We start from the raw sequence: 24,119 nt of genomic DNA, 5'->3' as shown, positions 1-24,119 counted from the left end.
GTTACCATCTTTGTAGTAATATCTGTGCCTTTATATGAGGCATACTCCCAGGATTAATTCCTAGGAACAGACTATATTACATGCTTCCAAATCATGAACATGTCACAAACGAAGCAAATCAGAGAAAGTCTTTTATCTGTGGCAATTGCCTTTTTGTAATTTGGTGGGATTGCTCTCTCAATGCCCCTTTCCAGAATGTGACCAGGTAGGTGTGACAGCCCCACCCCTTCTGTCACCGTTATCTTAGTCTGAGCCTCTAAGAGCCAACTGGTGAATAATAGCTTCTTTTAGGATCCCAGCCATCTGAGGGAGGAAGAGTTGAAATAATGAGCTAGCCGGACATGGTGGTTCATCCTGTAATCCCAGCACATTGAGAGGCAGAGGCAAGAGGATTGCCTAGCCCAGAGGTTCAAGACCAGCCTGGGCAACATAGAGAGACCTCATCTCTACAGTAAATAAAAAAATTAGTTGGGCATGGTGGAGCATACCTGTGTTTCCAGCTACTTGGAAGGCTGAGGTGGAAGGATCGCCAGAGCCCAGCAGTCGAGGCTGTGGTAGCTGTGAGTGTGCCACTGCCCTCCAGCCTGGGCAGCAGAGTGAGACTCCAATTCAAAAAAAAAGAAAAGAAAGAATGAGCTAATTCCTGGAACTAGTTGTGAAACTAATTTCCAAGGGACACAGTGATTTTCAGAATGTAAATACTTGCCAGTTGGGAGGAATGTCACATCATTGACCACCCTGGAATGGCTCTGTCTTTCTCTCAGGCTTTGTTGACTGTGACTTGACTCAGCTGGGAATCCCTACCGTAGAGGAGTATTTCAGGATGTACTGTCTTCACATGGGGATCCCTCCCATTAAGAACTGGAACTTCTACATGGCTTTCTCCTTTTTCCGTGTGGCTGCAATCCTGCAGGGAGTCTACAAGCGGTCACTCACAGGTAATGGATGGCTGTTGCAAGAGCCATCCTGAGGGTATGAGTCATAGCCAAGACAGTGCCTCCTTCTGGAAGCCCTCTTGGGGCCCAAAAGATTTTGGAGGGACCAAGCAAGATGCAGTGACTTCAACCATTTATCATATATTTTTTCTCTAAAATATTTAAGCTTGAGCCGGACTCAGTGGCTCAGCCTGTAATCCCGCACCTTTGGGAGGCTGAGGTGAGTGGATTGCCTGAGCCCGCGGGTTCGAGACCATGAGCGTGCCACTGCACTCCAGCCTGGGCAATGGAGTGAAACTCCCATTAAAAAAAAAAAGAAGATAGACACATCAAAGTTTCCTTCCTATGTGGAAAGGAAGGCAGGCAGAAAGAAAGCTGATAGATTCTGCAAAGATCTAGACACCGTGACTTACACAAAAGCATTACGCACTCCTAGTGTCCTCACTACGATCTCAAAATTCTCTTCCCACTTAAAGAAACAGGACTTCTTGGAGAAGTGACTGATTTCAGGCCTGACTGGCACGATATCTACAAGGTGAGCCTGACACCTCTTGTCATACCGGCAAGCAAGGAAGTTGTCAAAGACCACATAGGTCGTATCTAAAGACTCAGAAGCACACTTGAATAGGCTCCATTTGCCAGCGATAGGAGACTGTGGACTTCAGTAAGGATGCTAACTGAGATGGATGGAATCAAGTTTGTAGAACTTTGTAGATTTGAGGAGAGATTCAAAAACAGAGACTGCGTCACATTGATGACTTTGGAGGATGCCAGGGAGCAGCTCACGTTAACTGAATAAATGATGAGGGAAAGTTCTCTCTCAAGAAGTATCCTGGGCATAGTGATAGAGAATTAGCATGTTGCCAACCTGCAACGCCCAGTGCATTAGTGGATCTGGGCAGTGAGCATCAGTGGAAGCTATGATAATGAATGGTATTGTGTGTGGTTTTTTAAGTTCTTGGAGTTTTGAAAGATTCATAGATGAAGTGCTCTGATGTTTGGGATTTACTCAGAAAACTCCAGGACAGTGGGAGTGGGGATGGCAGGGGAGAAACGAGACTGGGCAGCTGGATAATTCTGGAAGGTGAGTGAGGACCTCACAGGCTCATCGTCATCTCCTCTCCACTCTTGGATGTCTCACACATTTTCCAAAGTAAAAAGTTAAGATCAAAAGGCAGGAAGACAGGGGCCTGTCAGTGGGTTGCTAGTGCTGTGTGGAGTCCTTAGCTTTGCAGTCAGCGACACCCTAAGCTCACCAGCAAGTGTGCTCTCAGCCTAGTCGCCAGATTCTTCTGGGAGAAGCCGTTGTACCCAGGGAAGCGACCATTCATTCACAAGGCATCTGAGCCTCTACTGAGTGCCCACACTGTGCCAGGTGGTCCTGGGGACACAAAGTCATGAGCAAAACTGTGCAGAGAAAAATCTGATCCAGAGAATTTCTAGCTTAACCTGAGCTGATCTGCTGAGCAGGAATCCCAGCAAGCAGGAAGTCCCAGAAATGGTATTTTCCCTCCTTTGGCCAGCAGCAGCTCTAAGCCACCATTTCCCATTTTTGTTATGGCTTTGTCATAAAAAATACCCAGAAACATTCAATTAAACAGAGCAACTGCTAAGTCCTTAGGGTGAATGAACGGGCCTGATCACCTGTCGCCATTTCCTAGCGGCTGCCAGTTCTCTCTTGCTCTGCTCCGGGCTCTGGGGAGAGCTGTGTAGATTTGGCCCACTAAGGATGACCTGTTTTCGCATCTCCGCACTGGGTTGTCCTCGGCCTGCCTATCAGGAAGCCCTTGACATGGCGCTAAGATCCTTGAGTGTGACTGCAGGTTTCTCTTGTCTCAGAGGTAAAATACCCCACATGTCTGCCCTCTACAGAAGAATGGGTGTGCTAGCCCGCAAGGCCTTGTTCCTATAGTCCTAACTTTGCCTTCCTTTCCCTCCCACCTGGTAAGCCAGCCAGGCACACTGAGGAAATGGCTTCGCTTTCTCATATAAAAGCAGCAAACTCCATTTTTTTTGTTTGTTTGTTTGAGTTGGAGTCTCACTCTGTCGCCCAGACTGGAGTGCAGTGGCCGCTCCCAGCCACCGCAGACTCGACCTGCTGGGCTCCAGCAATCCTTCCGCCTCAGCCTTCCGAGTAGCCAGAATTACAGGCGCGCACTACCACGCCCGGCTGATTTTTTGATTTATTGTAGAGATGAGGTCTCGCTGCCCAGGTGGGTCTCGAACCTGCGGGCTCAGGCGATCCACTCACCTCAGCCTCCCAAAGGCGCGGGATTACAGGCTGAGCCACTGAGCCTGGCTTCAAACTCCATTTTTTGAAAGAATAATTTAAAAACATCTGATGAGGGAGAGCAAAACTCCACTGTATGGACATAAGTTTTATTTTGTTGCATTTGTCTCCTACAGCCAGCTATCACGATCTTGTTTGTTTATTGGAACACTTCCAATATTTGGTGCTGCCCTGGAGCAGTGGAGTTTAGAAAAGGGCTCGGTTTCCAGGCCTTCTCTCTGTGGTTTCATCACAGGGAACTTCAGAGCATCCTTTGAGTGGGAGGGGAAGGAGGAGGACCAGAGCACAGGAGGACAGTGAGCAGAAGGCCGACGCTGTGCCAGCCCAGCCCAGGCACCCTCTTCCTCTTTAATAAGAGGGGCAGACGTTAAGATTCCTTTGTGGATGGCCTCTGCTTCTAGAAAGGATGAAGTGCTTCTGGCTCCAACATAGATGGTGCCAGTGATGTGGGCTTCTGCTGGGACTGCATTTGGGAAAATATACCCAAAGCAACATAGTTTTAAATCAACACAAGCTCGTACAATGACTTTCTCAGAGACAAACAGCATCTGAGAGTGAGACCCAGCTAAGTAAAAGAACATTTAGAAGATGCCTCCTACTCTGTTTGAAGAAGAAAATCATCGTGAATGCCAGTGAACCAAAGGGGAATGTTTTTCTCTTCTGTGAAGATCCATTTATTGATACAGAGAGAATGAGGGAAATAATCTTTTGGGGACATGGAAATGCTAAAAGTAACCCAGAGACCTGGCTGCGAGAAAGCCCACTCTAACAAGACTGCACACAGAACAGTGTGGGTGGACCCAGATGCAGCACTTGGAAGCAGAGGCTATGCTGAAAGCCCCCAGACTGCCATGTGTGTATCTGTGGGACTTTCTGGAAGAGATACACTGCAGGAACAGAGAACAGTGGGTGCTGGGGACTAGGGCCAGGCTTTAGGTACAAAGGGACACAGGGAAGGTTTAAGGATGATGGAAACTCTCTGTATCTATTTTTTTTGGAGTTGGAGTCTCACTCTGTCACCCAGACTGTAGTGCAGTGGCCGCTCCCGGCCACCGCAGCTTCGACCTGCTGGGCTCCGGCGATCCTTCCGCCTCAGTCTTCCAAGGAGCTGGAACTATAGGCGTGCGCTACCACGCCCGGCTTATTTTTTGATTTATTGTAGAGATGAGGTCTCGCCAAGTTGCCCAGGAGGGTCTCGAACCTGCAGGCTCAGGCAATCCACTCACCTCAGCCTCCCAAAGGCGCAGGATTACAGGCTGAGCCACTGAGCCCAGCTAACTTTCTGTATCGTGATAGCAGAGGTGGTTATCCCTCTATGGGCTAGTTAAAACTTGCAGAGTGGTATACTAAGGAGGTGCATGTATACTGTACCTTAATTTTTTTTTTTTTTGAGTTTGAGTCTTACTCTTTGTCACCCAGGCCGGAGTGCAGTGACAAGCTCACAACTAACACAGCCTCCACCTCCTGGGCTCAGGCAATCCTTCTGCCTCAGCCTCCTGAGTAGCTGGTACTACAGGCACATGCCACCATGCCTGGCTATTTTTTTTTTTAATCAATGAGGGCTCACTATGTTGCCTAGTCTGGTCTTGAACTCCTGGGCTCAAGTGATTCTCTTACCTCAGCCTCCCAAAGTGTTGGGATTACAGGCATGAGCCACTGCATCCAGCTATTTTTTTTTTCTTTGAGAAAGCAGGATTTATTGAGAGGACAGAAAAGCTCCCACAGTGGGAGGGGGCCTGAGGGGGTTACCTAATTTTTTTTAATGGAGAAAAAAATTCCCTTAAAAAAAAAAGTCTCGATGCATGTGTTAAAAAGAAAAAAGAAAAACAGCTGGTAAGAGCAAAATAGAGTGAGTTCTGTGATGTTGGTATTGATTTGATCCAAGGTGTTGTCTAGGAACTGGCTTAGCCTCTGCTCAGTCATGACACTGTTAGCAGTTTCATAGCAGGGTGGTCTAGGATTTCTTATAGCCCCCTGTGGCAGCAGAAGTGATTTGGGAGTCACTGATTAAACTGAGATTTTTGGAGAAAGACAAGGTCAAGAGTAGGGAGCCAGCTGACCTGATTGAACTGTGGCCCCCATCCCATTGGCTTCTATCTCCAGCAAGCTGCCTCCCTCTCTGAAACTCGGTTTCCTTGTCTGCAAAGGGAATTCAGTGAGCTGTAAGAATAGCTCTTAGTACAGCATCTGGTTCACAGCAAGTGCTCAGCAAATGGTAGTAACAGCTGAAATGACACTGTACAAGATGTTAATATTATTATGATGGGTCGCTTGGGAGTAATCGTTGTTGTTCTCTGATTCTGCTTAGGGCAAGCGAGCTCAGCTAATGCTGAACAAACTGGAAAGCTGACTGAACTTATAGCTAACCTGGCATGGGATTTTGCAGTCAAAGAAGGGTTCCGGATTTTCAAAGAGATACCAGCCACAAAACCGCACACCAGGTCCCACCACACATGGTCCCGTTCACAGGCCCCGCTGAGCCCCCCAGGCACAAGGAGTTACAGCTCCGTTCCAGAAGCTTCCACAGCTGGTGCCTCAAAGGAAGCTCTGGTCATCTCTCCAGAGGGCCTTTCCCCACCAGTCAGAGAGCTGTATCACCGACTGCAGCACTTCATGGAGCAGCATGTGTTCCCCGTGGAGTCAGAGCTGCAGGGTCACCAGGCCTCAGCTGACAGATGGAACCCCTCCCCGCTGATAGAAGATCTTAAGGTAATGCAACCTTTCAGTGGCGGTAGGCTTCATTGCCATGGCGGACTCTCGGCCCACACCAGCTCATCGTGCCCCTCCCGGCGGTGAAGACACAGGAGAGCTAACTTATCTTTGCTTCCCTTCGTCATCAGAAGGAGCCAGCTCCCAATGACCCAGTTGTCATCTTGTCGCTCTTGCTGTGTGACCGGGTCGCAGGCAGATAGCCTAGGCAGAGGAATGCTGTGTCTCTGGCTTAGAAAGCCAGGACAGGTAGATGATGTTACATCATCATTATTCATATTTGAGTTATGTAAATTGGAAACAGTGTGCTGTTTTAGTTAACAAATCTCTCTAGTAAATCCATAATGCTGGTCAGGTGTGGAGGCTCACACATGTAATCTTAGTACTTTGGGAGGCTGAGGCAGAAGGATTGCTTGAGGCCAGGAGTTCAAGGCCAGCTTGGGCAACAAAGCCAGACCCCCCCCCCATCTCAAAAGACAAACACAAGACCTAGCCTGGTGAACATTCTACTTCTAGTTATACCTGAATGGAATCATAATAATAATTTTTGGTGTAGAGGGTGAAATCACAGCTCATGATTTTATCCAGAGTGTGATTACTACCCCTAATGGGGGAGGTATTTGGCTATTTACTGTGTACTTTGAAAATCCTGTGAGGTAATGTCATTATCCTCCATTTAAAGGTCAGGAGACACATTTGTGTGAGGTGCACAGTAAGAAATAATAAAAAAACCTGGCTTCACATCCAGCTCTCTGGGCTCAGATGCTGGGGCATCCTGTCCCACTCCTACAGGCAGTTGGTTAGATCTGTTTCCTCTTTCTCAGAACTTTCTCATGTCCTCCTCCCCCTCCCATCCTTATTTATTTGTTCTGGTTCATCTGCCCTTCTTATCCTTGGTCATTGCACTCTGAGCTAAGTGGCTGGGCTCAGATAATGAGACACGTCTATGTACGGCTTCTGGAAGCGCCTGACACTGAGGCTAGGCCAGCAGGGGCCCTGCCAGTGAGAAGCAGATGACGGTTCTGTCCATAACCATGACTATTCTTTGCCACCCGCCAGCTTCCAAGTCAGGCTCTTTGTCTTCTCTGTGTGACTTCATGTAATCTCCACAGCAACCTGGTGAGCTGAGTGTGATGGTCATCAGCTGGGCTTGGGCTGCCTAGTGTCTGTTCCTCCTTTTGGGAGTAGCAGCACCCCACTTTTACTTGGGGCATTCCCTCCCCCACTGTGGATGCAAAGTCTGGCAGAGCCACCAGTCCAGGTGCCAGCCAAGCCCTCCTTGGTCAGGAGGTAAGTATGTGAGCCACACCTGGCCGGGCAGACTCACCTTTTCTGGAATGAGAAGAGCGAGCAGTGTTTGCAAGGAGGACAACAGCCAGCTCTCACTCCCTCCCCAGCTGTGGGCCCCCCAGCAAGATACTGAGGATCTACCCTGCTGTGTCCTCTGAACTGCCCGGTCCCTGTCTGTTGCCAAGCCTCACACCCTAGTCTTCCTGTGCAGTCAGAGAGCTCCCGGAGCTTCCCATTCGGTTCCTTTTCCTTAGTTGATCACAATCCGTTTCTGTGGCTGCAGCTCCACAGTCCTGACAGAGGTTGGCAGTCACATCTCCATTTCACAGACAGGGAAACTGACACAGAAAGGCCCAGTATCTGGTCCAGAGCCTCCCAGTCAGGCCTGGGGGCCAGGTCTGACCTAGGCAATCTAACCAGAAACCCCAGGTTAGACAGAGCCGGAGCGGCAATGAGCAATCCAGGTTCCCTGACCCAGGAACAGTCTTGCCTCATTAAGGAGTTTGTTCAGGGGACTGGTCTCCTTATTCACCATACATTAGCTGAGGCTGCAGCCAGAGGCACCAGGCTGAGTCCTACTAGGTGTACTAAGATATCCTTCAGTCTGCTGTGCTCATTGCCTGTGTCCCTCTTTTTGGTTTGTTTTATAAGAGACGAAATCTTGCTCTGTCCTCCAAGCTGGAGTGCAGTGGTGCAACTACAGCTCACTGCAGCCTCAGACTCCTGGGCTCAAGCAATCCTCCTCCCTCAGCCTCCCAAATAGCTGGGTCTACAGGCATATGCCCCCAAGCCTGGTTAAATTTTTTTGTTTTCTGTAGAGACAGGGTTTTGCTATATTGCCTAGACTGGTCTAAAACTCCTGTCCTGAAGCAATCCTCCCGCCTCAGCCTCCCAAAGAGCTAGAATTGCAGATGTAAACCACTGTGCCTAACCCACTGCATGTGTTCTGATGAGGCTCATAGTTGTAACAGTACTAGTGTCAACAACGGTGAAACCTGGGTGCATGGGGTTGTCAGAGACATGAAGACAAGGGAGTAAACTGACTGCCACTGGTGCTACTGGGTCTTGGTTGTCCCCAGGGCCTTCCGTGTTTGTGCCCCTTCAGCTCTGCAGGTTCAGACCCAGCCCGACGGTGCAGATTCATATCCTTGTTTTTGGCTTTGCATCTTTGACTGGCTGCCTTCTTCCTTCCAGTCCCTGTCATCGTTTTCCACAGATCACAATAAAATTAAACCACCCTGGCCGGGCACGGTGGCTCAAGCCTGTAATCCCAGCACTTTGGAGGCCGAGGTGAGGGGATTGCCTGAGCCCACGGGTTCGAGACCAGCCTGGGAAACTTGGCGAGACCTCATCTCTACAATAAATTAAAAAATTGACCAGGTGTGGTAGCTCATGCCTGTAGTTCTGGCTACCTGGAAGGCTGAGGCAGAAGGATCACCTGAGCCCAGCAGGTTGATGCTGGGGTAGCTGTGAGCATGCTACTGCACTCCAGCCTGGGCGATGGAGTGAGACTCCAACTCAAAAAAAATTAAATCACTGTGTTTTCCTGACTTATTTTTCCCATGATAGGAGAAAGCCAAGGCAGAAGGACTTTGGAACCTTTTCCTACCCCTGGAGAGCGATCCCGAGAAAAAATATGGAGCTGGACTGACCAATGTGGAGTATGCACACCTGTGTGAGCTCATGGGCATGTCTCTGTGTGCTCCTGAGGTACCATCTTTAAAGTTTTCCTCAGTGGTGAAAGTATCCTGGCCTTCCATGAAACCACCCCCTCCCTCTGTCAACTGCCCTCCTGTACAAATAGAAAGATAATTCAGGAGCACCAATAAGAGCTTAAACTTTTTTTTTTGAGTTGGGGTCTCTATCACCCAGACTGGGGTACAATGGAGAGATCATGGCTCATCACAGGCTTGATCTTCTGGGCTCAGGTGATTCTTCTGCCTCAGCTTCTTGAGTGCTGGGACTGCAGGCATACACAACCAGCCTGGCTAATTTTTTTTTTTTTCTATAAAGACGAGGTCTCCATATATTGCCTGGGCTGGTCTTGAACTCCTGGGCTCAAGCAATCCTCTTGCCTCAGCCTCCCAAAGTGCTGAGATTACAGGCATGAGCCACTGCCTGACCAAGCTTAAACTTGTGTGGAGGGAGGACAGCCATAGACAGCTGGAGCCACAGCAAGAAAGCCACTAGGATGAGGGTTGCTTGGGGGCGATGGGGCCTGTTCGAGCTTCCAGCTCTTGGTTCCAGCCTCCTTTCTCTCAGGCAGAGCAGGGTCCACGACTGGGCCTCAGGGGCCCTGTGATACTGTATTCAAACTGTTGGGAGTCTGGTTGTTTCTCTGGGGAAAGGAAGAACTTCAGTGAGGTTATCAGAGGGTCTGTGAGTTAGAAGGGTACCCACTGCACCGCTTCCAGGACGTTTGAAGCTTTATTTTATTTTTGTTTTTTGAGTTGGAGTCTCACTCTGTCACCTAGGCTGGAGTGCAGTGGCACAACCAGGACTCACCGCAGCCTTGTCCTCCTGGGCTCAAGTGATCCTCCCACTTCAGCCTCCCGAGTAGCTGGCACTACAGGCACACACTACTATGCCCTGCTGATTTTTAATTTTTAATTTTTATTTATTTATTTATTTAGTTCAAGTCTTACTCTGTCGTCCAGACACACTCTTGGCCACCCCAGCATTGACCTGCTGGGCTCCAGTGATCCTTCTGCCTCAGCCTTCTACGTAGCCAGAACTACAGACACCCGTTACCATGCCTGGCTAATTTTTTATTTATTGTAGAGATTAGGTCTCGCCAACTTGTCCGGCCTGGTCTTGAAACCGCGGGCTCAGGCAATCCACTCGCCTTGGCCTCCCAAAGTGCTGGTTTTATAGGCTGAGCCACTGAGCCCGGCCATTTTTAAATTTTTTTGTAGAGGTGGAGTCTCACTATGTTGCCCAGGCTGATCTTGAACTCCTGGGCTCAAGTGATCCTCCTGCCTTAGCCTCCCGAAGTGTCGGCTTACAGGCATGAGGCACCACTCCCGGCCTATTTGAAGATATAAACGTGGGCATGAGAGGCACCGCTGTGCTGCTTCTCTCTCAGATATTCAACTGCTCGGCCCCTGACACGGGGAACATGGAGCTGCTGGTACGCTATGGCACGGAGGAGCAGAAGGCCCGCTGGCTGCATCCTTTGCTGGAGGGCAAGATCCGCTCCTGCTTCGCGATGACCGAGCCCCAGGTACCTCGCGTGAGCTGCCATATGCCTGGCACCATCGGGTCTCTGCCCGCAGGGAACGTGGGACATCTGCTAACAGCTCTAACTGGGATGTGCTCCCGTTCAGGTCGCCTCGTCAGATGCCACCAATATTGAGGCTTCCATCCAAGAGGAGGATGGCTTCTATGTTATCAACGGCCACAAGTGGTGGATCACAGGTACTTGGCCTGAGATGTGCTACTCAGGGCCACGTTGGGGTCTGTCCTCATGGGCGCCTCTCAGTGCCTGCGAGGGTCAGCTGGGCTGCAGTTGACACAGGGGATTCTCTCTTGGTGCCTTCAGAGAGGCACAAACCCCAGGAGAACAGGAGTGTAACTGCACTGAATATACTATTCTCAGGAGCACTGCTTCCCAGGTGCCCACATGCAGACGACACCCTCTGAAGATCTCTTCATGCTGCACCCTCTTTGTCCATCCAGGGGAACTCAGTGGCTTCCCCTGGCTCCTAGACCAGATGTATTACATCGTAAGGGCTAACGACAGTGCTGCCGTTTATGGGGCAACATCTTTCAGGGTCCCCATAAGTCCACGGTGGACCTTATCTCACACCTCCCCAGCTGGTGGGTATTACCACCCCATCCTACAGAGGAGGAAACCAGCACTCGGACTTGAGTGACTTGACACCTGCTGGCAAGTAGGGAACCCAAGTTAAAGACTTGCTTGGTTCCATGGCCCCGGCCCAAAGCCATTATGTTTACACCACCTGTGGGGACAGATCATGACAGGCGGGCAGGGATGAATTATGTTTTCAACTCTATGTGATGCTCTTTTAAAAAAAAACTTGCTCTTATGATGCTAGCTCCATTCCTCACTGGGGGAAAACCAATTTGCCCTCATTTCTGCTGCTCCCGGGCCAGGACTGCAGGTGTACGGATGATGGATGGCCCAGTGCAAGGTGGTTGGGTCTCTCTCTCCTTCCTGGCAGGCATCCTGGACCCTCGCTGTCAGCTCTGCATGTTTATGGGAAAGACAGACCCGCTTGCCCCACGCCACCAGCAGCAGTCCGTGCTCTTGGTCCCCATGGACAGCCCAGGCATAAACATCATCCGGTCTCTGACAGTGTTTGGGCTGGAAGATGTGCCAGGTTAGGCCTCTGGGTGGGTTGCCCCAGGGGTGGGTGTGGGTCTGGGCCCAGCCCCGAGAAACAGCTCTGGGCAGCCCTTGCTCTCGTTCGGGACTTGCCACATCCCATGTCGAAGGTATGTGATATTTGGGGGCCACACACCCTCACATTTCATGCCCATACATGAGTATCAGCCACATAGGCAGGTTTCAGACAGGTGTTGATGCATTTTTTTCTCTTCTAAACTTAGAAATAAGCAGGAGTCTGGGGCACAAGGAGGCCACACAGGGCCTCCTGAGGGGAGAGGCAGGAGGCGGGAAGCGGATGCCAGGCCTTCACTCCTGGGCCCAGTGTAGACAGCTGACCTCCGGGCCACAGCCCTGGCTGGTCCTCTCCCCGAGCTTCTCTGCTAACAACGTTCACATTTTTATTTTCAGTGTTTCCATAGTGTCATCACATGGTCACCAACGACTGGGAAGTATCCGCCAAAGGTGGCATCGTTATGTTTTCGTAAAAGGAATGACAGACAGATTTACATTTGCCTCTGTAAATCAGTGATTTGTTATCTGTCTTCAGCAAGGCTCCTCCTACCCTCCCTTCCCTGTAGCCATGTCCCGGTCAGAAGGTAACTACAGGGCAGGAACACTGCCAGCCACACCCAACCTGAGGCAAGGGGTAAGCATGGCCAAGGAAGCAGGGGTGGCAGGTGGCTCACAGTGGTTGTCTGGGTCTTTCAGGTGGCCATGGTGAAGTCCGATTTGAGCATGTGCGAGTGCCCAAGGAGAACATGGTTCTGGGCCCTGGCCGAGGCTTCGAGATCGCCCAGGGCAGACTGGGTCCTGGCAGAATCCACCATTGCATGAGGCTGATTGGGTTCTCAGAGAGGGCCCTGGCGCTTATGAAGGCCCGTGTGAGTGCCTCCCTCTGCTCCTCGTGCTGACCCCAAGCCACTACCCCCACCTGGCTGCGGACCTCAACCTCTGCCTGTGACCACAGGCCTAGTGGGTGACGCCCTTGCCAAGAAGTTGCAGGCCCGTCTTTGCTTTGCTTCTGCTACTTTGCTGCAGTTTGGATTTCGAGCAGAATAAGCTCTGCTCTGTTGCGGTGACTGGAAGGGAAAGGCCAGACTCTGGCAGCAGAGGGCAAAGTTCCAAAGATCACAGCTCCTGAGAGCCCTTTGTGCTCCTGGCATGTCAAAAAGGAGAGAACCTGTGTTGCTTGTTTTTGTCCCTGGAGTTCCGATGTCTGGCCCTGTACCTCCCTCCTCTCCCGGCACGTCCAGAAAACCTTATTCTGCTGTGACCCCCTCACAGGTTGGAAGCCCATTTAAAAGAGGGCTACTGCCAGGACAGGAATTCAGATTGGAGGGATCGAGTTCACAAAGGGAAGGCAAATGCTGAGACCAAGGCCACTGTCTCATGAGAAATGCTGTAGAATGGAGGTGGAGGTCGGAGATGTGTTTTGATTACTGAGCAAGCTGGTTTCCACCCCTTTGAATTGAGACCAACTAGCTCTTTTCCTTTGAGAAGAAAATGCTCCTCCAGGGAATACAGGTCCATGCACTGTACTTCAGCCCCTACAGCATTAAAACCGCCTTTGGCACAGGTAGCGTACGCCTGTAATTCCAGCTACTTGGAAGGCTGAGGTTGGAAGGATCGCTGGAACCCGGCGGGTCGAGGCTGCGGTGGCCGGGAGCGGCCACTGCACTCCAGTCTGGGCGACCGAGTGAGACTCCAACTCAAAAAAAAAATTAAAAGCAGGCTACAAAGCAATATATAGACTGACTCCCATTTGGGGGAAAAAATGTATACACACACATATATATATACACACACACACACACACACACACACACAAACACACAAGGAGTCTAGAAGAATACCCCAAATATTAACTATGAGTGACTATGTGGTGGGATACTAGATATTTTCTTCTTTTTTTAATCTGAAAATTGATAGTTTTTCTGCCATGAGACATGTTATTTGTGTAAAAACTTTTAAAGGAAAAATAAAACAAGAACCAAAAAGAAAACTTAGAACGTTTTCTGATGCCTCCTGGCTTTCAGAGTTTAAAATCCCGGCTACCGATGAAAGGCTTGGCTCCCCACTGCTGGGCTGGAGGCAGGGCCGCAGCCAGCAGAGGGCGCTCCACGTGCACCGCGAGAGGCACTCACAGTCACTCCCCAACACCCAGGGGAACTCGGGCCTGATATTGGCTCAGATTCACAAGGACTGTTCCTGCCTGGCAGCCAGACCTGCCCAGAGGTGGCAGAACTGCCAGAATCAAGGTTTCCTGGAAGTCACCCGTGCAGCCACCACGTGGCTGGCTCACCATGGTGCACATGTACGTGGAGTGTCAGGCCTTCTTCCTGGAAGTTGCTCGTGCCCGCAGAGCTGGCAGATTGACAGGTCAGCTGGTGGTCCTGCCTTCTCTGTCCTCTCCTGCCCTGTCCCATCTGCGCGTCACCGATCTCTGCAGGCCACCAGTCACCCTGCCGCTTGCAGCCACCCCAGCCTAGCGTGTCCTCAGTGCCGTGTCTCTGTGTCCACAGGTGAAGTCCCGTGTGGCCTTTGGGAAGCCGCTGGTGGAGCAGGGCACAGTCCTGGCGGACATCGCTCAGTCGCGCGTGGAGATTGAGCAGGCACGGCTGCTGGTGCTGAAAGCGGCCCACCTCATGGATGTGCAGGGAAATAAGGTGCGGCGGAGGGCACCACCGTAAGTGCTGAAATCAGGGGGGAAATCAGATGGTGATGGAGAGTTTTCCTCCTCGCGTGGCAAACCACGAAGAAAGCACCTGGCTTGTTGACATTAAAAACATTATTTCAGCTGAGGTGAGTGGATTGCCTGAACCTGCGGGTTCGAGACCCACCTGGGCAACTTGGCGAGACCTCATCTCTACAATAAATCAAAAAATAAGCCAGGCGTGGTAGTGCACACCTGTAGTTCCAGCTACTTGGAAGACTGAGGCAGAAGGATCACCGGAGCCCAGCAGGTCGAGGCTGCAGTGGCCAGGAGCGACCACTGCACTCCAGTCTGGGCGACTGAGTGAGACTCCAACTCAAAAAAACCCACAAAAACACATTATTTCAGCTCTGCTTGGAACTATTTGAGCAGCAGCTTTTCAAAAATCAGAAAGGCACAACAAAAGAGAACTGGCCTTTTGGTTTTAGCGGCCTGGTCCGAGACCGAGGGCCTGACAGGCCCAGTGGCCCCAGGCAGCCTAGACTCCCAGGGCCTGTTGGTGCAGGTGTCAGGCAAGCAAAGAGTAAGGAAGGGAGGGGAAGCCAAATGGCTTAATCCAAATACAGAATTAGCCAAAGTAGCTTACTGTCGAGTGTGACGTCTTCCATTAACTAAGGCTCTTTCAGAGTGCCTGTAATGGCCAGGCACGATGCCCGCAGTGACCCTGCTCTATCCAGCTTTCACTGGGGCAGCCTCCACCCCCAACCAGGAGGCTCCGCCATGGGAGGATGGCCCAGGTTCCTTATTCCCTGTTCTCTGATGCTCTCGTGCTGGATATGGCGGGGGCTGGCGGGTGCCCCATTTGAGTGCCCTGACTGGGGCAGACCCCTGTAGCTCAGTTTCATGGATTCCTGGCTGGCTCTGGTCCACTGCACTTGGAGGCAGAGCTGGCTGTGACCCTGAACAGAGCACAGGCCCCTCCCTTCACCTTCTCTGTGCTGGCCAGGTCTCAAGCCCGTCCTCTGCCAGGCACTGGCTTCACACCTTAGGATGTCTGGTGAGATCTCAGGGCCTGTGTTGCGAGCCCTGCGTCTCACTCCTCCCTGTGAGTCAATGGTTCTTCCAGTCCTGCCCTTAGGTCTTTTTAACCATATCTCCTCTTCCCTGCAGGCTGCAGCTCTGGATATAGCCATGATTAAAATGGTAGCCCCGTCCATGGCCTACCGAGTGATTGATCGCGCTATTCAGGTGAGCACAGGCCAACAGTTGGTCTGTTTGAACCGCTGACACCAGGTGCGAGCCTCTCTGCCCTCTGGCCAGTTTCCTGTATACCCGGCGACTGCCCTGTCCTGCCCACTCGCTGATTGTGCTTGTGACGTTCCTCGTCCTCCAGAACACCCCTCCGAGGGGCCCATCCTGACCATTTTGAATATGAGGAAAGTCACAGAAAAGTTAAGTGACCTAGCCGGGCTTGGTGGCTCAGCCTGTAATCCCGCGCCTTTGGGAGGCTGAGGTGAGTGGATTGCCTGAGCCCGCGGGTTCGAGACTTGCCTGGGCGGCGAGACCTCATCTCTATAATAAAATCCAAAAATCAGCCGGGCGTGGTAGCGCATGCCTGTAATTCCAGCTACTCAGAAGGCTGAGGCGGAAGGATCGCCCGAGCCCAGCAGGTCGAGGCTGCGGTGGCCGGGAGCGGCCACTGCACTCCAGTCTGGGCGACCGAGTGAGACTCCAACTCAAAAAAAAAAAAAAAAAAGTTCAGTGACTTGTCCAGGTCACTCAGCTTGCAAGTTTCTGCCCTCACATGTATGTGAACCTGGGTTTTTATAACCCCAGAGCCCAGCCTCTCACCCAGGGATGCCACCCTCTCGAATCCCCACCCCCCGGCCTGATACAGAACAGAAGCCACCTGCAGAATGGGCTTGGACATCTGGCCCCATGGGATGGCCGGTGTGGCCCCACCTGGAGTCTTGGGAATGAGTTATCGTGTCACATGGTATCACCGGGATATCCCGGGAGGAGAGCTATTATGAGCCACCCCGAGCAGGCCATCACTCCAAACCCTTGGAGATGAGGGCTCATGGTCCTGTCCCCCGCTGCCCATGTCTGCCAGGCCTTCGGAGCAGCAGGGCTGAGCAGCGACTACCCACTGGCGCAGTTCTTGGCCTGGGCTCGAGCGCTGCGCTTTGCCGATGGCCCTGACGAAGTGCACCAGGCGACAGTGGCCAAGCTGGAGCTGAAACGCCACCCTTAGATGCGAGACTGCAGGAGTCACCCCCAGGACTGTATCCGATGTGCCTGCACCCTGCCCTGCTGCTCTGTTCTGGGACAGTCAGCGTGAACTCCATCTTCCTGGGTTTCCACAGATGTTTCTGGGACAAGTCTGGGAGAGAGGAGGGGGATTCACTGAGAGCTGAGTGGGGGTCAGGCCGGAGCCTGGCAAGCTGGTCTTCAGGCTCTGGGTCTGGCCTGGGCACCTGCGCCCCCACCTCTGGCTGTGAGGATCTGGACACATGAGGAGGCCTCCTCAGGTTGTGGGCTCCCTGTCCAGGGCCCTCCCTGGCAAGCAGAGGAGCGGCCACAAGGGGCCACGGCCCATGGACCCAGGGCCAGAGCTCCTAGGGAAACAGAGGGATGCCAGAAGTGGGACATCACTGGCACCTGCTCCTCATTTGAGTGTCCACAGCACAGAACAACAATTTAACTGTCATTTTGTAAAGGGGCTTTGAGGACACAAAAGAAAAAGGAAATCTCCAGCCTTTGTGGACTTTCTGTCTCCTCCAAAAGCAGTTGCGTCTAGAGGACCCTCAGCCAGTCTCAGCACGCCAGCTGCCCCGCCACCTCCCACTTTTGTCCCCACAGGGTCCTGCCCACTGCCTGACCCCACACATGGGGCTGCAGATACCAAGATCTCACTGGGCCCCAGATCATCATGGCTCAGCTCTGCACTCTGTGCTCACAGAGGAGCCGTGGTGTTCTTGGGTGCAAGGCCCCTGTAAATACTCACACAATACTGGGAAAAGGCAGATGGTGGGCAGCACACCATTTCCGTTTGCAGGGCAGTATTCTCTCTGACGAAATGGGGGTCCCAGGAGCCCCAGCAGCACATGGCAATAAGCCATAGGCAGTCGGGACCCAGCGTGTTGATCCCGTAACTTGTGATGTGGCTGAAGCTGGTGTTGGCTCAGACCAGATGGGTGGGGACCATCCCCCTCGTCTGCTGCCCTTCCCGAGAGTGTCCAGGCAGGACTACACTCCAGGGTCCCCAGAGGCCGTCAGGGCTGCTTGCCCTGGACGGTCTGGAGGTGGGCCCTCCTCTAGCACACTTGAGAAACTGCTTGTTACTCAAGGAAGGTGAAGCTAAAGGCGAACCCCAAACTAAGTGCTATCACTGTGCCAGCCACACTGGCCAAGAAACTTCTGCAAACTGGCGCTTTCTGGCAGCCTGAGTTCTTGCTTTTGCTTCGTGCCTCAGGAGGCAGGAGGTTTTAGAAAAGGAAGCGGTTGTGGCCTGGCGTATCACGCGGCCCTAGAATGTCTTCTGTGGCCTTTGGGGTTAAGTTTGCTTATTCATGGCGCAGCTGCAAAGGGGAAAGCAGGAGTGGTGCTGTGGGGGGCCCCAGGTGTCCCTCAGAGCCTCGGCCGCAGTGGAGGCGTCGGGACACTGCCTGCAGAAGGGCAAGTCCCAGCAGCCCCTCGGCCCAGCCTCCAGTTCCACGAATCATTCTGCTCACCACTGTCAACAGATCGAGCCCGCTCTGGGCCGGGCACTAGCCAGGCCTTGAGGAACATGCAGGTGAACAAAACAGGAGTATTGCTGCCCTCATGGAGTTTGCATACCAAGGGAGGGCTTGCGGTGAGTGCCTCGGGGGTGACTGACGTGGCGCCTGGGGCTGGGGAATCAGGGAGCACTCTTTCCAGAAGAGGCATGGGAGCCCAGACCTGACTGATGAGAAGAAAGGGCAGGGATGCTTCTGGAAGAAGGAGGAGCAGGAGGGAGGGTGGCAGGTGTGGGTGGGGAGATTGCACAGCACCAGGTCACACGGGACCTGCTTGAGGTAGTGAGTTTAAGTAGTGGTGTGACATGACATGATTTGGGTTTTTAAGAGATCCTGCCACTCTCCAAAGTTCACTAGAACAAAGAAGGAATAAAGGAGGATTAGAGCTGGCTTAAAGTTCCCTAACAGGCTGGGTGCGATGACTCACACCTGTAATCCCAGCACTTGGGAGGTTGAGATGGGAGGATCACTTGAGGCCCGGAAATTCAAAACCAGCCTGGGCAGCATAGCAAGACCCCCATCTCTCAAAAAAAAAAAAAAAAGACATGAGCCAAAGGAACCAAGAATAAAAGAATATCTAACCTGGTTCTAATCCCATCTTTCTCACCTACCTTCAGCAAACAGTTGGTATTTCTGACTGGTGACTAGTGTGGTGACCCCTCAGCACTGAGTTTCTGCAGTCTGGGTACTTCCGTGTGGTTGTGGGTGCATACTGGGATGTGGCCCAGTCTGGTTTGGTGATGATCGTGCTTGACCAGTTTGATTTGGGGAATACCATCCCTGCGTGACTGGACCTGTCTCAAGAAATGGAATAGAATATAATTACAGCATGCCAACATGCTTCTTCCTCGCAGCAGCGTTCTGTCCCAAAGCGACACACATGCCCCTCTGCTCCCTGGCAAGCATCAGGGGCTGGATTTCTGCAGGGCTGAGTGCTTCCCAGAGATCCCATGACTGTCCAGACCCCATGGGGGCCCTCCAAGAGTGCCAGCTCTGCAGAGGCTTTCCCTCCCTTCCAGTTCTCCCTCCTCCTCATTCTCCCTGCACCTGTCTGTGCTCCCCCAAGGCCTGATTTCACATAGTCAGATCGTTCCAGCACAATCCTGTATAGGCTGAAAGAAGGAGACAGTTCCAGGCAACTTACCTGGGTGGAGCCCTTTTAGATGGCAGCTGGGAGAGACACGGAAGAACAGGGTCTGGCATCTTCCTCCATGTGTCCCTGTTGTAGAGTCCCTAGTGGTTGTCTGTCACCACCCAGGGCTTCAGAGTTCCCCAGGGATGCCAGGGCTGTCAGACCCAGGGATGGCCTGGGTCTGAAGCATAGGTTGAGCACCTCTGGGACCCCTCTGCCCTCTGCTGTGACAGAGGTCCATACTTTCCCTCTGTCTTTCACCAATATGCATGCATCTCAGAGCAGACAGGTGGAGTCCCAAGTCCAGCAACCCAGGCCCACACCCACGAGTGACCCAGGCTAGAGTTTCTTTTAACGCATTGACTGAGGAAAGACATGGTTTCGGGAATCCTGTATCCTGCTGGCATGAAATGGGAGCACAGTGGTTGGGAGCTGTCAGACGAAGCTAGGCATAAAGTGGCAAGGACAGCATTTAATCAATAGCCTTTTACACTCAGATGTCCCGTCTGAGGGAACACTGTAAATCTAGCAAAGCCCTCGGATGTCCCCTCTCAGGGGACATAGAGAGATAGTTGGTGATCATACAAGACAAATTTATGCCAACGCAATTTTAAAAAAAATGTATGTTTCCTTGAAGTTGTCCATTAAAAAACAATGAAAAACCTACATCCCATTTGAAGTTTGTCAAGCTTCTGATGGATCGGTTAGAAGTTGTTTTCAAGGATCACAAGTGCATCCTTCTACATTGTCTGTGAGCAACAGACTAGACAATAAATCACCTATGATTAATGTGGGAGGGAGAAAATGAGACTGTCTTGTCTTCTCAAAAAGAAAAACACCAGGTGGAAGACGTCAACAAATTACTATAATAGCACAACATGTATCAATGAACCCACAATGCATGTTGGTGACTGTTTCACATGTTACCACATGTTAGAAAAATATAAAATTTTGATTCTTTTGTCATAAAGACATTCCTTCATGTCCAAAATTCCATTATAAGCCAAATAGCATGACAATCAAATAATTGGTTCGAACGCCATATTATTTAGTATGAAGTGATTTCGTTTTTCACTATTTCATTAAAAAGTGTGGTCAAGTTGCTGGTAGGTGACCCACGAGATGTCTCCGAGTGCAAAGGGCTAGACTATTGCAACAGCAGGCAGGGTCCGCAGAACCTACCTGAGCTCAACTTCTGTTTGTGCAAAGGTGACGGGGCATTTTCAAAGGAGAATGAGGGAGGAGGAAGGTAATGGTATGCATGGGCTCCAGCAGGTTGGGGGAGTGAACGCTTTTGAGTCGGGGTCTCACTCTGTCGCCCAAGCTGGAGTGCACTGGCACAATCATGGCTTACCACGGCCTCGGCCTCCTGGGCTTAGATGATCCCTCCTCCAGCCTCCCAAGTAGCCAGGACTACAGGTGCAGGCCACCGTATCTGGCTAATTTTTAACTTTTTTTGTAGAGACAAGGTCTCACTATGTTGTCTGGACTAGTCTTGAACTCCTGGGCTCAAGCAAGCCTCCCACCTTGGTCTCCCAAATTCCTGGGATCACAGGGTTGAGCCACTGTACCTGGCTGGAAGTGGACATTTATGGACAGCAGGAGGGGATCCGAGTGACATCTGTTTGAGTTGCTAACGGAAGCTAGGTTCCTGTCCTCCCACGGAGGCTGAGTTAGAAGGGATCATCTTCAGGTGTCTCTGGTACAAACAGTGACTTCTCTTGGGAGCACTGAGCCTTCTCAGGTAGGCATGTTAAAGGGGCTAAGTGCATCCTGGGGTACAGCTTCGAGCTGTTGGAAGCCATGTTAGTATTTGTTCCAGTCTTCTCATGGAGAGGGTGTGGACTAATTATTTGTGCTGAGTCTGCAGTTTTGTTTTTCTTTTCTTTTTTTTTTTTTTTTTTTGAGTTGGAGTTTCACTCCGTCGCCCAGACTGGAGTGCAGTGGCCGCCCCCGGCCACCACAGCCTTGACCCACTGGGCTCTGGCGATCCTTCCACCTCAGCCTTCCGAGTAGCTGGAATTACAGGCGTGCACTACCACGCCTGGCTGATTTTTGATTTATTGCAGAGATGAGGTCTCGCTGCCCGGGTGGGTCTTGAACCCACGGGCTCGGGCAATCCACTCACCTCAGCCTCCCAAAGGCGCGGGATTACAGGCTGAGCCACCGAGCCCGGCTTGTTTTTCTTTTTTTGAGTTGGAGTCTCACTCTGTCGCCCAGGCTGGAGGGCAGTGGCACGCTCATGGCCACCACAGCCTCGACCTGCTGGATTCAGGTGATTCTGCCACTTCAGCCTTCCAAGTAGGTGGAACTACAGGAGCCAAGGACTGTATGTATATTATTTCCACCCTTATAACAACTGGCAGGTGCTTTTTTTCTGCCCACATTAGGAATGAGGATACTGAGGTTCAAAGAGGTTGCATGACTTGCCTAAAGTCACCCAGCAAGTAAGTGAATTCAAACCTAAATTCAGAAGACTCCAAACTCTTTCTACTCTGCCGTGGATTTTTAGGGCCTTCCTGCAGGTGCTGGCCTCCTCCCCTGGAAAAGTAGGAGGAATACAATGAAGCCAGTCCCACCTGGCCAAGGAGAGTGTGCCTCTTGCCTGTTCTAGAGTAATTGTGGGAATGCCCCCACCCCCGACGACTCCTCAGTGGGTGAGGTCCCAAGAGGGAGTGTCTGCCGTGTGGGCCTGATTGCATGGGGGGGAGAAGCCAACTGTGTGTGTCCGCGTGTGCATATATGCACGTGCGCACACAAATATGGAGGGCATCTGGGACACAGGGCTGACCACATTCTTCCTCCTTCTCATGAGGGCAAATGTCTTCCTGTTTAAATATGGCTTTGAATTCCCCACCTAACATTGTTTGCGAGAAGAAAAAAAAGTTGCCACAGATAGAATCAGTGTCCCAGAACCAGGACTAATTAACAAAACATCTAAAATCTCACCAGTCAGTGACCCTGAAGAAGGTGTCAGTTACCACCTTTTTAGAGAGTAGGTGGAACTAGACCTTTTTTTTTTTTTGAGATAGGGTCTCGATCTGGCATCCAGACTGGTGCAGTGGCATGATCATAGTTCACGACAGCCTCAAACTCCTGGGCTGAAATGCTCCTCCTGCCTTAACCTCCCAACCAGCTGGGACTACAGGCACACGCCACCATGCTCATCTAGTTTTACTATTATTATTATTATTTGGAGTCTCACTCTCACCCAGGCTGGAGTGCAGTGGCACGCTCACAGCCAGCACAGCCTCAATCTGCCAGGCTCAGGTGATCCTTTTGCCTCAGCCTTCTAAGCAGCTGGAACTACAGGCATGTGCCACCACACCAAGCTAATTTTTTTTTTATTTATTGTAAAGATGAGGTCTCACCAAGTTGTCCAGGATGGTCTCGAGCCCGTGGGCTCAGGCAGACCTCTCACCTCGGCCTCCCAAAGTGCTGGGATTACAAATCGTGAGCCACCATGCCCAGTCCACGCTCTCTCTTCTAACCAGGCCCTCAGCCTCTCTTGCCTCCAGTTACAATCCAGTTACAATGCTGTCCCCGGAGGAACCTCTCAAAGGCACATATGCAGACATGTCACTTCCAGAGAAATGATAGCATAAGAGATGAAGGCTTATGAGAAAGCTGCAGTGATCAAAACTGTCACACTGGGGCTGAAGAGGCTGCCAAGATGCCACAGTCCAAGTCCCAGAAGATCGCGATCCTGGGCTACTGGTCTGTGGGGAAATCTTCATTGACAATTCAATTTGTTGAAGGCCAATTTGTTGACACCTACGATCCAACCATAGAAAACACTTTTACAAAGTTGATCACAGTAAGCCGGGCTCGGTGGCTCAACCTGTAATCCTGTGCCTTTGGGAGGCTGAGGTGAGTGGATTGCCTGAGCTTGCGGGTTCGAGACCCGCCTGGGCAGCGAGACCTCATCTCTACAATAAGTCAAAAAATCAGCCGGGCGTGGTAGCGCGCCTGTAATTCCGGCTACTTGGAAGGCTGAGGCGGAAGGATCGCCGGAGCCCGGCAGGTCGAGGCTGCGGTGGCCGGGAGCGGCCACTGGACTCCAGTCTGGGCGACAGAGTGAGACTCCCACTCAAAAAAAAAACCAACTAAACAAAGTTGATCACAGTAAATGGACAAGAATATCATCTTCAACTTGTAGACACAGCTGGGCAAGATGAATATTCCATCTTTCCTCAGACATACTCCATAGACATTAATGGTTATATTTTTGTGTATTCTGTTACATCAATCAAAAGTTTTGAAGTGATTAAAGTCATCCATGGCAAATTGTTGGATATGGTGGGGAAAGTACAGATACCTTTATGTTGGTTGGAAATAAGAAAGACCTGCATATGGAAAGGGTGATCAGTTATGAAGAAGGGAAAGCTTTGGCAGAATCTTGGAACACAGCTTTTTTGGAATCCTCTGCTAAAGAAAATCGGACTGCTATTGATGTCTTTAGAAGGATAATTTTGGAGGCAGAAAAAATTGATGGGGCAGCTTCACAAGGAAAGTCTTCGTGCTCGGTGATGTAATTCTCTGCAAAATCTGAGGACACTGGGAATATATTCTACCTGAAGAAGCAAACTGCCCGTTATCCTTTAAGATAAACTATGCTTCTTTTTTCTCCTGTTAACCTGAAAGATATCATTTGGGTCAGAACTTCCTTCCCTTCAGATTATGTTAAACTCTGACTTTGTACAAATGAGTTCACTTCCATTTTCAAATTTTTTTTTTTTTTTTGAGTTGGAGTCTCACTCTGTCACCCGGACTAGAGTGCAGTGGCCGCTCCCGGCCACTGCATCCTTGACCTGCCGGGCTCCGGCGATCCTTCCGCCTCAGCCTTCCGAGTAGCTGGAACTACAGGCGTGCGCTACCGAGCCCAGTTCATTTTTGATTTATTGTAAAGATGAGGTCTCACCAAGTTGCCCAGGCGGGTCTTGAACCCGTGGCCTCAGGCAATCCACTCACCTCAGCCTC

At 51.3% G+C, this 24,119-nt stretch overlaps 2 protein-coding genes across 2 annotated transcripts in view; both read left to right on the top strand.

The window, feature by feature from the left end:
- ACAD10 (acyl-CoA dehydrogenase family member 10) overlaps window positions 1-16,483 on the top strand; it is a 54,406-nt gene extending 37,923 nt beyond the window's left edge. Inside the window, exons 11-20 of the mRNA XM_008070253.2 lie at window positions 765-938; window positions 5,534-5,934; window positions 8,794-8,934; window positions 10,310-10,447; window positions 10,551-10,641; window positions 11,409-11,567; window positions 12,284-12,456; window positions 14,098-14,241; window positions 15,399-15,476; window positions 16,342-16,483. Of these exons, the coding sequence (XP_008068444.1) occupies window positions 765-938; window positions 5,534-5,934; window positions 8,794-8,934; window positions 10,310-10,447; window positions 10,551-10,641; window positions 11,409-11,567; window positions 12,284-12,456; window positions 14,098-14,241; window positions 15,399-15,476; window positions 16,342-16,482 (1,640 nt within the window). The 3' untranslated portion in view covers window position 16,483. The remainder of the gene's footprint in view (window positions 1-764; window positions 939-5,533; window positions 5,935-8,793; window positions 8,935-10,309; window positions 10,448-10,550; window positions 10,642-11,408; window positions 11,568-12,283; window positions 12,457-14,097; window positions 14,242-15,398; window positions 15,477-16,341) is intronic.
- A 6,312-nt stretch (window positions 16,484-22,795) lies between these two features.
- LOC103272783 (GTP-binding protein Rheb-like) lies at window positions 22,796-23,870 on the top strand. Its single transcript, XM_008070251.2, is given in 3 exon segments — window positions 22,796-22,956; window positions 23,256-23,457; window positions 23,460-23,870. Coding segments are annotated over 3 exon segments (561 nt in total). The 5' UTR covers window positions 22,796-22,812; the 3' UTR covers window positions 23,675-23,870.
- Window positions 23,871-24,119: the final 249 nt, after the last annotated feature.

Source organism: Carlito syrichta, unplaced genomic scaffold (genome assembly GCF_000164805.1).
Source record: "Carlito syrichta isolate Samal-C Ts95f unplaced genomic scaffold, Tarsius_syrichta-2.0.1 Scaffold313233, whole genome shotgun sequence".
Classification (NCBI taxonomy): Eukaryota; Metazoa; Chordata; class Mammalia; order Primates; family Tarsiidae; genus Carlito; species Carlito syrichta.
The sequence above is the reverse complement of the archived record's forward strand: the minus strand, read 5'-3'. Positions and strand labels throughout refer to the sequence as shown.